Genomic DNA, 16,518 nt, shown 5'->3' on the forward strand with positions numbered 1-16,518 from the left:
GTTTACACAGCATACTGCCTTCTATGTGGGTAGCTCCTGCTGCCTGCACAGCAGAGGTCTGACTCACTGAGCATGCTTCCCAGCCCTGTGAGCATTTCAGATGGACAGTTATGCCACTCGCTGGCTAACATGCTAAGACTGTGTTAAGCAGGCAAACCCCAGCGTCAGTGAGTTGATGGCAGTGGAAACAGTTTTACTCTTTGCTGTTTGCCTGTGCTGGGTGGATGGATGGGTGGGTTGGTTTTGTTTATGTGTTTTTACAAAAATACTACCAACAAATAAGGACATAGTCGTACATTTCCTAGGGGCTCTTAATATTAGATTCTAAATGGATGGGATACTTTGAGTCTACTAGGATGGGTCTAGAATATTTTTATTTTGACTTATTAATCTTAGTTGTTATAAACTGTAACCATGGTTTCTCAGGTGTGAGTCTTCTATTTCTTGGCACATCCATTTATTTTATGTCTGTAGCTCCCTCTTCTTCTCATCATTGGTTATTCAGCACACTTTTGTTAATTTGGAGAAATGACTCTTACATTTGTTAATTGAACTATTTAAAAATATTCAGTTACATATTCATTCGCTAGACATCTCTTCTAATTTTGTAAGTTTATAAATCCAGGGCATTTGCTTTTATTCTTTCATGCTTAGTAATGTGAGTGGTTAAGGCCATATGTGGGGAAGTCACTCTACCCTACAGACAGATGGAGGAAACTGGGGGTAGAGGGCAGGGGTGAGTGCTGAGGGAGGAGGGCAGGGGTGAGTGCTGAGGGAGGAGGGCAGGGGTGAGTGCTGAGGGAGGAGGGCAGGGGTGAGTGCTGCCGGTTCTGACTTTTATCTGTTTCCAAATATTCTTTAATGCCATTTATTTTCTTTTTCTTCCACGTAAGAGGTGCTGAGAAAAGTGTGCGTTCAGAGCCTGTTCTCACTCCTACTCTATGATTAATTTATAATTTATTGAATTGCTTCCCACAGTGCGGTCTAAATTCAGTAATTTTGTTGGGGTCTTGTTTTGAGTTATTTTTCTACCTTATTTTCCTGTTAGAGTGTGATCAAATTTTTATGTTTGGAAACATTTTGGCTATCATTCATTTCAGTCATTGCTCAGGATCGTTGTTATCTGTAGATTCAGTTAGATGCTTTGTGTGTTAGCTCCTGCTCACCCTTTAGCTCCAGGACCTTTTGTTGGTTGGTTTGTTTGTTTGTTTGTTTGTCTGTCTGTCTGCAAGAGGATTTCTTCAATTTTGTTTTTCTTTTTTCCTCCCTCCCTCCCTCCCTCCCTTCCTTTTTTCCTTCCTTCTGGCATCTCCCTAACCTTTTGTTCTTCCTGTGTATTTCCTTTTTTTGGTAACCAATTCTAATATCTTTTCTTTTCCTTTTATTGAAAATACTTTTTTCCCTCAGATAATAAATTAACTGGTTCCGGTTTCTCCTCGCCTCTCCCTAACTCCCCTCCCATCCAGGTCCACCCCTCTTCTGTTTCCCATTAGAAAACAAACAGACTTCTAAGGGATAATAATAAAATATAACAAGATAAAATGTGTTTTCTGAAGAACCATGTTGTACTGCATTAGCATCCCTCTAATTACCAAATTCCAATTCTGATGTCATAGCTTCAGGTTCTTAAACTAGGTCAGTCCCGTTGTCCCCAAACCTGCCCTAGCTCTGCCAAAGGCACCGCTTTCCTTACGTTCTGTGAAAACACCTGTGCTCTCCAGCTCCTTCCTTTTACTCTAAATAAAATTTATATTTTCTTATGTGTATGGATTAATTTTCACAGATGTTTGAGACATACACAAAGGAGAGACGAGGGGAGGGGGGACTCTGATTTTATTTTCTTTGTATGCATCCTGACCTTTGCCAATAGATTATTTGTGTCAACTATATTTGGTTCACACTCAAATTCGCCTTTTTCAAATTCATCCTGCTGGGATTGTGTTTGGTTTGAACCTGTGCTGTTTCTGAATTGACTCCGCTTCAACAACGAAAGATAACCCTTGTTAGGATATTTTTATTCTATTTTAACCAAACAGAATGGTAGGAATACTCAGTAATAGCTATTTTAAATCAATAATATATCATCTAAGCATTTCACATTTTCCTTTATTTTTATAACTACTTACATTATTCAGGTCATATTTCCTTCATCTCTCTCAGGGATTTCATACACTGCTCACCTGAGTGGGGCCATTTGACTTCCATTTGAGCAAGGCACTTGAGTGGTAGTGACTGTCATCTATCTACAACACTGCCAAGGCTGTGTGCTCCTCTTTCATGTCTGCTGCTCCTTCAGGGCACAGTGCAGGGATTCTAGGACCCTGCATACCCAGCCTGGAGGATGTATTCACACAGCAGCACTTAGCTCAAGCTAAACCCTTTCCTTTCAAATGCTTTTTTGGCCACATATAATTTATGATTCCTATGAACAACAAGCTCTGCAGGCTCTCCCTGATGTGATTCTTGGGTCATAAATTGTATAAACCTGAATTGTATGTCCCTCCGTGTAAATAAATGCAAATGTCACAGTACTTTACAATGCTTGTGTTCCTACGTATATGAGGGAAAATGAGAGAAAAATGAGGGTTTCTGCTCTCATATTACTGTTATTTTCAGTTATAGTGGTTTTGGGGTTTTTTTTTGCTGAGTATAGTAATTGTGTTGGCGATGCCTTTGGAGTGCATGATCTCGGGCTTATAACATTTTTTTGGCAGTTTCTGCAAATGTGCTTCACTGGAAATAAAATAAATCTTTCTTAGGTTGCTCGGGGTAAATTCTACACTCTAGGAATAAAGAATAGGTAGTTTCAAACTCCAAACAGAACTTAAAAATTCCTTTCGTAATGCATTAAAAATAGAGGAGGTACTCCAACCTTTGATTGATGCCTGGTTGGGATAAGATTTAAAAACCACTCGAGTTTCATATGGGACACCTGACATGCTTTTGTTGGGAGGCGCAGTTTCTGCCCAATTGGAACATTCCGTCCTGAAGAGAGGTTCCTTAAGATCCATGAAGTAAATAAAGCTTACAAGTCTCAGGAAGTTCCTACAACTTCCAAGATTCACTAGGCCGAGGTTATGTCAGCAGTAACGTTGGTGGGGGGAGGAGACTCCCACCAGCCAAGATGCCTGCAAGCCCTACAGGGTGCTGGAGGATCTAGCTTTCCTGGATATCACCCATGATAGGATAGGCATTTCAGTGGTGCAGTTGCTTTGGGTTGATCATTTATTTGCCTGTATGTAGCCCCCCCCCCCGAAATCCATCCTCCTGTCAATAACCCAGTAAACTCAGTTTACTGAGTTTGGTTAACAAAGTTAAACTAAGTTTAACTTTGAGCTATCATAAGTTCCTTATCTGAGGTGAGTTGTTCAGGTATACCAGGAAAAGTCACACAACACCTTTTGTATAAAAACAAAAGAGATTCCAAACTTACAGGTAACAACAACAACAGCAACCTCACAAATGGACCTTGGGATGCATTTAATGTTTGATCCGTTGGTTTCCCTTTCCTTGAATATTTGCATTCACAGTATGGTCAGACTGAGCGTGGCCCTTTCATTGAGAAAAAGTTAGCCTGAAAATGTCATGTTAAGATAAGATATTAGCGTTAGTATTAATGAAGCCAGATAGATAGATAGATAGATAGATAGATAGATAGATAGATAGATAGATAGATAGATAGGTAGATAGGTAGATAGATAGATAGATAGATAGATAGATAGATAGATAGATAGGAAGAGAAGAAGAAAGGAAAGAGGAGGGACCAGGAGAGGTGGGGGAGGGAATGAGGGAGAGTGTGTGTCAGAGACTGACAGAGGGCCTGAAACTTGGATTGAATTTACTTCTGAGTGGATAATAGTTTAATAAGTTGGGCCTTTCAGCCTCATCCCCTGGGGCCACTTGAACACATCACAAAGCCGCCATGCTTTTGGCTCCAGTGTCAGTATCTACTTGTAAAACATCTTGGACTGGAAAACAAAGTACTTTGAGTCGAGGATCTAAATAGCTTCTCACTTTCCTGCTTCCAGGCACCAGGGATTGACTTCAGGGCCTTTATTCACACTTATTAGATTGCCTTCCTTGAACAAATTAGCCGATCATCCATCAGGTGCTGGCTTCTTTAACTGCCTTTTGCCAGTCAAAGATGAAACCTGACCGCTATTTAACAAAAGCACATTTGGCTCTTTGAATTTATGATTTAAAAAGGCTAATTTTGCTTTGAAACCTATTCTTACAATTTGGATGCTAAGCAGTTTGATTTTTTTAAAAAGATTTTTGAAGTTTATTTTTATGTATATGGGTGTTTTACCTGCATGCATGTCTGTGATGTGCATGCCTGGTGCCCTTGCAGGTTAGAAGAGGAAGCTGGATCCCTGAACATGGAGTTATAGGAAGTAAGCCATCATGTTGGTGCAGAGAATTATACGTGGCTTCCCGGGGAGAACAGCTACCGCCCTTAACTGCTCAGCTCTAGCTCAGCTAAGCAGTTTTTATTTTTACTACAATGTCAGGAAATTTAAAATTCCAAGAAAGCATTACAAGTTTCAGTCATTAGAATATCCAGGTTTACAAATTCATAAAAAAAATTCTCTTTATTGTTGGGATTGTTCTTTTTAAGCTAGTAATTAATTGATTGATTTTTTTTTTTTTTGGTGTTCAGATTGAACCCAGAGCCTTGCTCACCCTTGACAAGGGCTCTGCCACTGAGCTACCTGCCCCACCCAAGGGATTGCTGTTTGATTATTGTCTGCAAGTAGGTGATCATTAGAATCCTAATGATCACATTCAAGTTCACATGATTTGTTGGCATAATGTTAGAAATTCAATATGACTATAGGCACCCGCCAAATTCTGTACACATACAAAAATTTCAGAATCCACATATGAATCATTCTATGGATGTACCACCATCAATCATAACCTGTGTCTGCAACCTAGAGGTCTCCGAGCCCCAGACCTGCACTTCCAACTATTCCTTATTCCCTCCATTAATGCAAATTAGTTTCCCCCTAAATAGAGTGATTGCTATTTCTTTTTAAATTACATGAGACTTTCTGTTTGTTCTGTTTTAAGGTGGTTTGGACTCGTCAGCAGTGGCCTGAGTTTTCCTAGTCCAGTCTGATCCGAGGGAGATGGACTAAAGCCACAGATTGTCTGCTTCTCTGTCTGTGAATTGCAAGGAGGATTGGGATGGTCTTCCGTGCACATCCCTAGACTAATTGCAGCAATGAGTTCAGACGAGAAGGGCATATCCCCTGCTCATAAAACATCCACTCCGACCCATAGAAGTGCCTCGTCTTCAACATCTTCTCAGAGGGAAAGCAGACAGGTAGGAGAAGATTTCACTGCTTTTTACCATTTTCTGCCAACAGAGCCCTGTTTGGATGGTGTGGATTGCTGAGTCCGAAAGTTTGTCCTGAAGCGCTTTGTGCCACAGGCCATGCCCTTATTTTGTGTCACTATGCCTGATAGTGAGAAGCTGCTACCCTGGCTTCTCTGTTTTGTTTTGTTTGGGAGGTGGGCTTTTGGAGTGCAGACCACAGCATGGGGCAGGGTTTCTCCGGGACCTGGTGAGACACCGTGGGCTGTGCTGCTCGGGTCTCTCTTCTTCATGGACATGCAAAAACAAAAACAAAAACAAAAAAAAACAAAAACAAAAAACAAAAAAAAAAACCAAAAAACAAAACCCAAGGACCATCAGGAGACTTTCTGTAAGACTAATAGCTCTAGACAAGCCCTAAGCCCTGTGAGGTTGTGTGGAACTTAGTCACTGTCAGACTCAGTAGTTAGGAGGCAGATAAAGCTGGAGTAGCTGAGAACTGCGAGCCACAAGGACGGAACAGTTTTCAAAGGCAGCAGTGGGAGTGAGGTGTCAGAATTTATTTATGGTAGAATACACCTACTGTCTCATTTGATCCAGTCTGTAAAGTTACTGTTGCTGGAAATTACTGCATTCATGTTTTTCGGACCACTCTGCTGTCAGGGTTGTGTGGGGATCTGTCGTATAAATGCTGGCCATTGACAGAACAGCGGTATCTCAGCTAGCACAGATAGGATTAACGGTTTCCCATTACAATATGTCTTTCGGTAGTAATTTGTGGAAATTTACAAGTGCATTGTCAACGTTTTATGGGAATTTTCCTTTGTGAGTTTCACTTAGTGAAGAGGTCTGGCAGTATCCGTCACTTCTCTGCTCCTCTCCCATTTTAGATATTCAAAGTGTATTGCCTAATTTAAAGAAATGTATTTATCAGTTATTTTTTTTTCCTTTCATTTTTTGACAGACTATCTCACAGGCTTAGCTGGTCTGGAACTTACTATGCAGCCCAGTCTGGTCTCGAACTGTTAGCTTCCGAGGTTTGCAGTTGTAGGTGTTAGCCATGGTGCCAGGCTGTGAATGAGCTATTAATGGTTCATTGTATATGCGTTTTAAATGGACAGCTCAGATATGGATTCACAGCAGTGGGAATGCATTTCTGTGGGTGCTTTTGAGAGAACCCTCAACCTCAAGCACACCCCTGACACAGCAAGAAATTCCAGGGCAGCCTGTACAACCTGGTGACGTCTTATGTGTATATTTTTCACAGACCCTAATGTAGGTATTTCTAGTACAGGATCTTGGGAATGCTGGTACCTTTGTTACAGTATTCAAAAAGGATACCCATATACTATCTTAGAATTACTTCCGTCATTAACTAAATCTGTGATTGCCTGCTGCTGTACTGTTTAGTGCAGTGCATTTGTAGATTCTCATAGTCTTGGAGTACTGTGAATGAGAATACTTGGTGTTAAATAACTACTGCATGCTTAGATGCCCTCTAAGTTGGTGAGTCCACCCTTCTGCCTCTTTGTTCTCTCCTGTTTAGAGTTCTCCATTTTTTTTCTCTTGCTCTGAGCATTTTAACTGAAAAATTTTAAGTCACATGGCCTTCATGGTTGCTAAGAGGCAGGAAGGGATTGACCTAGCTCACCCTGGAAACCTTTGGTAAATAAAAGACTGTTGACTGCTATAGAAACAGCTGTCAGGCCCTGTAGATCTGCCTGCCGCACTTGCGCTCCTGGCCCTGTATGCAAATGACCAGGGACACAGGAGACCCTGGCCTGGAACCTAAAGGTAGAATGGATGTCGTTTGGTAGACTTGTATATGGCAAGTCCAGAGATGAAAAGAAGGTGTGTGGGTTGATATGAATTTTATACAATAGACACTATACAAATGGCTGCTTTTGTTTGTTTGTTTGGGGACAGGGTACCACTATGTACCACATGCCTTAATCCCAGCATTCTGGAAACTGAGACAGGCAGATCTCTATGAACCTGGTCTACATACTGAGCTCCATGCTAGTATTAGTACTTGCAGGTGCCTACTAATCATTAAGGCGACAGTTTACTTTTGTCCCAGTGATCTCAGCAGGTGGAAACACTCCCAAAGACATTCTTCTCTCCTTGCCTACTGACTGCTATTTTTAAAGGACAGACTGTTTCCCCCTTATCTCAGTCACTACCTAAAACCCAGGATAAATGTAGAGAACTTGGAAGTTTGGCATATGCAGTTATATGGTGTAGTATATGCAGGCATATGGTGTAGTACTTTTTTATATGCATCTATATAGTTAGTACAAGGACCCAGAGAAAGTGTGACAGATTAGTCTTCTTTGGATCTTCTCTTATTTGACAAGCACTTATGCAAATACTGCTGTGTTGCACAGGTCACCTCTGTCGTCTTTCTCCTAGCCGTGTAAGTGAACGATATAGCACGCAGCAGAGAATATCGTAGTACTTTAAGGCACCTTATTTAATGTTGTTCACAGGTTTTAGGTGCAGACTGCTGATGAGCTGGTTAAACATTTTTGCTTAGACGTCCCACTCTCTGACTATGGTGTAAACCAATATGTGTAAACCAGTTTGTTATCAGTGACATGGCACCTATTACATGCCTTTCTCCTCGGCTGCACCCACAGTCTGTAGAATTAACTCTATAGATTGTATTCTTTTTCTAGAATATCATTTCCTTCCCTTCCCACTGCCCGCTCCCGCCTGGACCCTGGTCACATTTGCCAGCCGCTGCAGAGGTCTCTTGCCTCACCAGCACCTTCAGGACCCCATCATTTCAAACTCTCTGAATATGGCAGGGTCATGAAACCCTTCGATGGCTTCTTGTTCCCCACACAGATAAAGCCAGATCTCCTTATAGGTTGGATGTCCAGAGAAGACCATAGTCTGGTGCAGCCCCATTTCATAGCACATACGTGGCCTGCTGTAATTCGGAAATCTGCCCCATCTGTATCTTTCAGTATCTCTGCCTCATCTTCCCCAAGCGGAGTTCTACCCCCACCCACTCCCACCCTCTCATACTTCCTTGGGATCAAAGCCTGGCTCATGTGACAGTCTCACTGGCCATTCAGAATCACTTCCCCTTCTCCTTCACTGACCTTGACACAGAGATTTTTGATAACGTTTGGCGTTGTTTTTATATTGTTTCCTTTGCCGATCTACCTGTTGGTTTACATTGTGCTGTAAACCTTTCTGAGCGGTGTTTTTTTGCAGACCTATGATTGTATTAGTCTCATCTTTTTTATTCCAAATTTTCTATGCCAGATTTATTTGCCTTCCTCTTTCTTCCTCGTGGATAAATAAAACAGAGAACATCTGTGCATAGTAGCACTTGGCTTTCTTTCCTGTCTCTAAGCGATGCAGCACAGCAGATGAAAGACAGGAGGTGTTGGGGGCATAAAGAGACACAGTGTTTGGGCTTTGGCTAAGTGTTTCTAGCTCCAGTGATAGGATCAAGGGTTCACTTAGTCCTTAAGAAGTCTCCAGTTCCTTCTCCACCTGAAGTTCTCCTCCACTCTGTTGCTAGATGCTAGGACACCGAACGCAGTTGCTTGGGTGTGATCTGCCATATCTCACGAGCGTCGCTAAATAAACATGCCACGAGACTTTCAAAAAGATTAACAATGGAGTTTATTAGACAGCTAAAGCTTTCTCATAAGCTAGCGTTCTGCAAATAAAACTTGTCCCTTGAGGTGTATGGAAATAAAGACTTTCTTATTAAGTAAATCGAGAGAAATGCTAAACAAAATTTCCTTGCTGCTGTTTATCAATGAATTAAGATTACTGTTAAGTTCTGAAATAAAGCCTCTAGTTAGTCAGACACGAGGAGAATTTAGTAGATTCCAAAACTTCTTTTTCTAATACTTGGCTATTAAAAAGCATCCGGATTCTTCTTGCATTTATAAACTGAAAGGCAGAGAGCCACTGTGCCCAGGTCCCAAATGGCAACGCTGATCATCTCAGTAGTGGCTTCTAGTTTAGATGGGGGCATTTTCTACCTGATCAGCCAGAGTTTTTATGTGTCAGTTATTTCATTCCGTATTAATTTTTGTTTGTTTGTTTGTTTGTTTGTTTGTTTTGCAACAGAGTTTCCTCTGTGTACCCTGGCTGTCCTGGAACTCATTCTGTAGATCAGGCTGGCCTCGAACTCAGAAATCTGCCTGCCTCTGCCTCACAATTGCTGCACCACTGCCCGGCTTGAGTCATTCCCTCTCTGAGCAGTCTTTCTGCCCTTCTCTACGTGATTGTATCATTCACTGTCCATGGAGCTAGCTTTATTTTTCTCCAAACATGAATCACCATTTGGCGTGTTAGATGTTTGTTCTCTGCTTATCTAGTTATACTTATGCCCTTTTATTCTAGTCTCTGCTCCTGGAGTACAAGTCTCATGAACACAGGATTGCATCCGTTCAGCAGTATCTCCCTGGTACAGTCTTGTGCTTTGGCTATGTTGAGGGTTCATTTAAATGAAGAGTGGAGGGAGGAGTTGGGACGGGAGGAGAGTGTAACTCGAACTCCAGAGGCTTGTGTAGTGTAGGGAACTAATTAGGGGTTGATATGATGGCAGGGAGAGTGTTGGGAGAGCAGGCTAGCCCAAGCGTGGACGAGGGGAGCAGAGAGAACCAGGCTCTTCTGTGGGCCCCCCGAGGATGGGTGTGGGCAGAGCAAGTGGTGGAGGTTTGTGAAGGAAGTGTTCCAGACAGAAGTAGAGTTAGGAGCATCTTGCACAGATGTTCCGAATGTCAGGGGCATGAGAGGTAGCTATTTACAACCAGACCCACAGTTCCCCACCCTCATGCTCATTTACATAATAACCGCACTGTTTATGATTGCATTTGTTTGTTTTCCTTTTTTCTGTTTTTCTTTTTTCTTTGCTTTTTTGCAACGACTTATGCTTATGCATTTTAGAGAATTTTTAAAAAATAATTATGACATGCCCGAGATTACCTAGTAAGGACAGCTTATATAGTTCTTGGAGCAGGCTCAAGAAGGTACCCAATTTAGTGCAAACGGTTATATTTATTTGTACTATGATCAAGACATACCAGAAAATCAGATGACATGGCTGTAAGAGCACAGGGTCAGAGAGTATCAGTTCCACTAATGTTGTCACCTGGGAGTGGACGGCCACAGTGCCCAGTCTTCTCAATCTTCAAGGGAATCAGTCATTTTTGTTTCGTGAACAATCAAAAAATATGCCTTAAATTCTGTAAAATAATACAAATTTAGCTGAAGCTCAGAGGCCATAAATAAGGGGAAATGTAAATCAGTCATAAGTGGTTGATCTCCTTTCCAGTTTTATTTATATTATATTTGTTTATATATACTTATTTTATATTTATATAAATTTTGAATATTTATATTCAATATCATGATCAATCCTTAACAGTTATAGATTTCTGTTATATGAGGGTATTGAGTGTGTGTGTATGTGTGTTTGTGTGTATATGTGACATGCCCTCATGATGTATGCATATAGATGTTTGTATGAATAGGTTTTCATGTGAGTATGTAGGTGGGCCTGCAGGTGCAGGTCCACACGTATGTGTACATGCTGTGGATGGAGGTCAGGGGTCACTGTTGCGTGTCTTCCTCAGTTGCTCTCAATCTCATTTTCTGACACAGGTCTCTCACTGAACCTGACAGTCACTGATTGGCTAGACTGCCTGCCCAGTGAGCTTCAGGGATGCGCTTTTGCCTTTGTTAACCCAGCACTGGGATAGCAGACACACACTGCTACACAGAGAACTTTTTCTACTGTAGATCTGGATGAGAACTGAGAGTCTCATGCTCGTACAACAAGCACTGGACCAACGGAGCTATCCCTCAAGCCCTTATATTAGTTACCTTTCTTGTTGCTAAAACAAATCCCTGACAAGGGGCAAGGGAAGAGAAGGATTTATCTTGACTTAGAGTTGTAGGGGAAGAGTTTGTTGTGTTGGAGAGATGTGGCTTAGGAGAGTCAAGTCACTAGTTATATTGTAGCCACAGGAAGCAGAGAGCGGTGAAAGGCACTCCTCAGCTTCTTTCTTAGTCTGCCAAAAACTCCATGAATTGCCCACATAAGGAGTGGCCTTCCTTCTTCAGTTAATCCTCCGGAGCCCCCCTCCCAAAAAGCCTGTAGATGATTCTAAGTCCAATCAAACTGACAGTGAAGACTAGCCGTCACATCTGAGCATCCAGAATTTTCCTATGCATTATCAAGAGCAGTACATTTCAAAACCAACAGGGGCCCTTTCAGTTGGCGCTGAGTGGTGATGTTTAAGACCATCCCCAGCAGGGAGCTAGCAGGATTACATGCTGCTCCAACCAGGTTCTCAGGAAGACTCTGGTCCAATAGCTGTATCAGTATCTGCTGCCTGTGTGAAAGGCTCCTAGAACCTAAGTCTATCTCCTAGGTTTTCATAACATAGGCTTTCTTCTTGGACAGACAGAATGACAGAAAAATCTTCCTATTTGTATATATGAGTGTATTGGAATATGTCTCTTCTGACTATGTCCCTGGAGCATCGTCAGTGAGGTAGCTAAGTTTTCTACTTGGAAACATAGGATACTGCGTTTTATAAATATGAATCTTGTTCCTATCTTTAAGTTGTGCAAAATATAATGTTATCTCAAGTTTTAAAACGTTCTAATCAAAGAATTAACATTTGTGTTTGTCTGGGTGGACTCCTGGTATGAAGGCGTGTGTGTAGGTACATGCCTGTGTGGGGTGGGTGTACATCTGTGTGGAGGCCTGAGATCAGCCTCAGGCATTCTCCTTGGGAGCCAAGGATCTTGATTTTCAAGACAGCCTCTCTCACTGGAAACTGGGGCTTGCTCATTAGGCTAGGCTGGCTGGCCAGTGGGCTCCAGGCACCCTCCTGTCTCTGCCTCCCCAGCACTGAGATTACAAGTGCACCTGTGCTGCTCAGCTTTTTACGTGGGTATTGGGATCAATCACAGGCCACCATGCCGCAAATGTTCTGTTTTGGGGGAAAATTGTAAGTATCCCCACTTTGATACCCATCCTTCCGGTTAAACCATTTCAAGTCTTACCCTCGGGGAGCAGTATAACAGGAATTCTTGCACCTCTGTAGCATCCAGTGGTCATGCACAGGCTGACCCTGACGCCCACTGTCTGGAGTAAAAAGATCTCAAACCTGATTTGAAAATTTGCACTGCCCTCACTTGAGTGATATGAAGGACTAAATCTTTAGTGTTGGGTGTTAATAAAACTTGATTTCTTCCTATTTAAATTTAGCCTTTTGGGGATCTCAGGTGCCTTAGGGTTTTACGGCTGTGAACAGACAATCGTGACCAAGGCAACTCTTCTAAGGACATCATTTAATTGGGGCTGGCTTACAGGTCCAGAGATTCAGTTCATTATCATCAAGGCGGGAGCATGACAGCATCCAGGCAGGCCTGGTGCAGGCTGAACTGAGAGTTTTCTACACCTTCATCTGAAGGCTGCTAGCAGAATACTGACTTCCAGGCAGGTAGGATGAGAGTCTTAAAGCCCACACTCTCAGTGACACACCTACTCCAACAGGACCACACTTTCTAATAGTGCCACTCCCTGAGCCGAGCATATACAAACCATCGCACCAGGTATTGTGTGGAGTTCACTCTTCAGGATTTAGGACCAGTATCAATTAGAAAGTGACATTTGTGTCTATGGCCACACTATCCTGAATATGCCAGTCTATTCTGATCTTGGATATTAAGATGGCTCAGGCCTGGTTAGTATTGGTTGGGAAAAAAGATTTATTTCTTTGTGACAGTTCATCCTGTAGACAAGTTTGGATTCAAATGCCTCTTGTAAGTTGGGTATTCTGGGAAGTCTGGATATTGTGGAGTTAGGCAGAGTGTTTGAGTAGATAGCATACCAGCAGCAGCAGCCGATGCTTCATGGAAACTCAATGTGGGAAGGCTGGCCCCGAGGACCTTTTCCAGAGAACTAAAACACGGCACAGGTGGTAGAGTATCTTGCACAAAGTGAGGGAGGAAGACAGGTTTGCTCTCTGGAGGCCCTACCCTGGGCACTTCACTGTTTGATTGGTCTATTTATTGCAAAGCCAGTCAGGCTGGCTATCCAAATATTAGAGGAGAGCTCTGCAAAGCAGCATTTGTCAATCACTTCTGGGTTAGCGTTTTCCCCTGAGCATCAGTGGTGATGTTCATACCTTCTTTGGCCTAGTAAACTATAAACCTAACGGTACCCAAAACAATAGCTCTAGGTGCCCTGGGCATCGCTGTTCTAGAAAGGGGAAGCTACTTGCTGAATTGTCTGTATATTGCATGTATTGGCTTTGGCCTGCAAGCTTTTGATCATTTGTTTGTTTACTTCAAACTGCAATCAGTCTTTTTTTTTCTCCATTAGAAGTAATGAGTAGCCCCCCTCCCCGCTTTCTCGTCCCCAGCACTTGGAGATCCCCACCACTGTCACTTGCTGTTTACAGCACACGTTCAGTACATATGACATGTGCTAAAACAGAGACCATTGGGAAGAAATTTGACACCTGGCACGCAGCCGCTCATTACCCACAAATGATTCAGAAATCATCATTACTGGCACTGTGGCGGCTGCTGTTCCTGGCGTGCCTGCAGGGCCCTGCTGGGCCTTTAGGCCCGCCTTTCCCTGTTTCATCTACCCTGAGCTTGCTGGTTTCGAATAGCATTTTTTTTTCTTACAGCAGCAAATCCACCTGTGAGATTCAAGGTTAATATGGCTTGTTAGATTCTTAGGCAGAGTACCCAATAGATGCTGTTAGCGAATCCCAGAGGGCCCCTCCATAGAGGTTAGAAAGGCCTAGCAGTCTGTTGTTCCCTGGAGCCTGATATTCGCTGGGGTTGGGAGTCAGAATATACTCTGAGGTGCTTCATTAGAACTATCAAGCATCGTGTGGAAGGACCTTAAGTCTATAAGACTGCTTTATTTTGTTTAAAGAACCAATGTAAAGCTTCTACCTCCTTCGCCCGCTTCCTGTCTAGCTCTAGGGTACGGATACTGTACACGTACTACCGTCTGTGCCTGATATCTAGTTTATACTGTAAGCGCCAGACTGACTGACATCCTAACTACACACTGATTTTGTAGCATTCGGCACAGCACTGGTGAGGTTTTGTGGCCTTGCGTGCTTTTCATGCTCTGCCAAGCTTGTGCATTGATTCTGTGGTTTTGGACCTAGCAATGTTTATAGAAAACCTTTAATAAGATCATATTGTAGGACCATTAATTTAGCTTCTAAACAATATATTCTGAAGAAACAACAAAAGTTACCTAGGTGGGTTAATGATCTAAATACACTGTGATCACATATGAAATTACCAAAGATTATACTATATTTTAGTTTAATATACATGTGAATATTTCTGCACACAATATTTTTAACCAACGAAAAATAAGAAACTATCTAGTATTCAGAAATATGAGAGCAGTTAAACAGCATTTCATAGTCATCCAGTGAGATCTAGCATGGCTATTTAAAAAATGTTTTGAAGAATATCTAATCCTGGGGGAAAGTTAATTGAAAAAAGCAGGTTATTAAACTGAAATACAGTACAATTCCAATTTTGGTTTTAGTAATTGCATGTGCATTGAAAAATAAAATATGCCAAAGTAGTTGAAAGAATTCATTGCTTACCATAGATGCTTTTCAATTCTGTCTTTCTTTTTCTTTATTTACTTATTTCCAGTAAGTATATAAGGGCGCTCTCTCTCTCTCTCTCTCTCTCTCTCGTGTGTGTGTGTGTGTGTGTGTGTGTGGCTTTAAAACAGTATTGGGAATATCATAACTGTCATTAAACTGTCAGCTTTTATATGATTATGTTATAAGCCTTAGCACCATAAATTTAAACCTAAAGTTAAATGAAGATGGAAGAATAGGAGGAAGGGTTGCAGGCCCTGAAGGGGATGGGAACTCCACAGGAAGACCAACAGAGTCAACTAACCCGGACCCTTGGGCTCTCAGAGTCTGAACCCCCAACCAAAGAACATACACAGGCTAGACCTAGTCCTCCCTGCATATATGTAGCAGATGTGCAGCTCGGCCTTCATGTGGGTCCCAAACATCTGGAACAGGGGCTATCTTAAAAGCTGTTCCCTGTACATGGGATATGTTCTACTAGCTGGGCTGCCTTGTCTGGCCTCAGTGGGAGAGGAAGTGCCTAGCCTCACAGAGACTTGAAGTGCCAGGGTTGGGTGGGGTGTGGGTGGGGTGGGGGAGTGGGGGGAGAATACCCACGGGGGCCCCACCTGCTCAGAGGAGAAAAGGAGAGGGGGATGGGAGAAGGATTCTGGGAGGAGGCCTGGGAGGGTTCTAGGAGGGGGGCAAAGTGAGAAGGATTCTGGGAGGTGGTCTGGGAGGATTCTGGGAGGGGGGCAGTGAATGAGATATAAAGTGAATAAGTTAAAATAAAATAAAATAAAATAAAAACAACAAAGTCAGAATACCTTTAATCAGTAAAAAAGAAAAAAAGAAAAAGAAAAAAAAGAAAGAAGGAAACACACACTCTGTGGGAAATGGGTAATTTTCTAAACACACTGAGGCATGAATTGGGCCAGCTCTCTCCTCTTTATAATGAGTATTTTATCTCTTAGTCATTATGCCTGAGCATTAACTAAGACATAGCCTGTATTACAAATGTTTCGTTTGTTCTTCAGCAAATATTTATGATACACATAGACATACCATAGATACACGCAATCTGACTTCATAAGGGTGCCTGAGATAGTTCAGTTGTGCCTGTAGTATACATATGTAAATCTTAAAGAATAGTTTTCTCCTTATATAGCTAGCCAAATCCCGTGAGTGCTTATCACACTGGTACATCTTGGAAACCCTTTTGAAATCTTGGTAATTGTGACAGTTTACAATTATAGATTCACTCTGGTTGCCCTTTTCCAGCCAGGCAGGACTGATAGTCTAGGTTTCTTTTGATACTGTCTCTTGTAGCCTAGGCTGGCCTCCACGTTGCTATGTAGCCATGTTGCTATGTAACTGTGTTGCTAAGTGTCTAGGGTACAGAGTTGAGCCCTGAATTGAGCAGCGTGTTCTGGTTCTCTGTTCTTAAGCCTTTGTCCCTATGTCGTCACCCGCGTCTCAGCCATAATACAGTGTACAATACAGTGTACAATACAGTGTACAATACAGTGTACAATACAGTGTACGATACAGTGTACAATACAGTGTACAATACAGTGT

At 42.2% G+C, this 16,518-nt stretch overlaps 1 protein-coding gene across 15 annotated transcripts in view; it reads left to right on the forward strand.

Annotated features, from left to right (window-relative positions):
* The window catches only part of Osbpl6 (oxysterol binding protein-like 6), a 194,144-nt gene that overhangs the window by 112,312 nt on the left and 65,314 nt on the right, over positions 1 to 16,518 (forward strand). For all 15 annotated transcript variants that reach the window (XM_011239862.3, XM_011239864.3, XM_011239866.3 and 12 more), the window contains one exon: positions 5,074 to 5,329. In XM_011239862.3, coding sequence (XP_011238164.1) covers positions 5,228 to 5,329 — 102 coding nt within the window. In that variant the 5' untranslated portion in view covers positions 5,074 to 5,227. The remainder of the gene's footprint in view (positions 1 to 5,073; positions 5,330 to 16,518) is intronic.

Source organism: Mus musculus, chromosome 2 (genome assembly GCF_000001635.26).
Source record: "Mus musculus strain C57BL/6J chromosome 2, GRCm38.p6 C57BL/6J".
NCBI classification, from domain to species: Eukaryota; Metazoa; Chordata; class Mammalia; order Rodentia; family Muridae; genus Mus; species Mus musculus.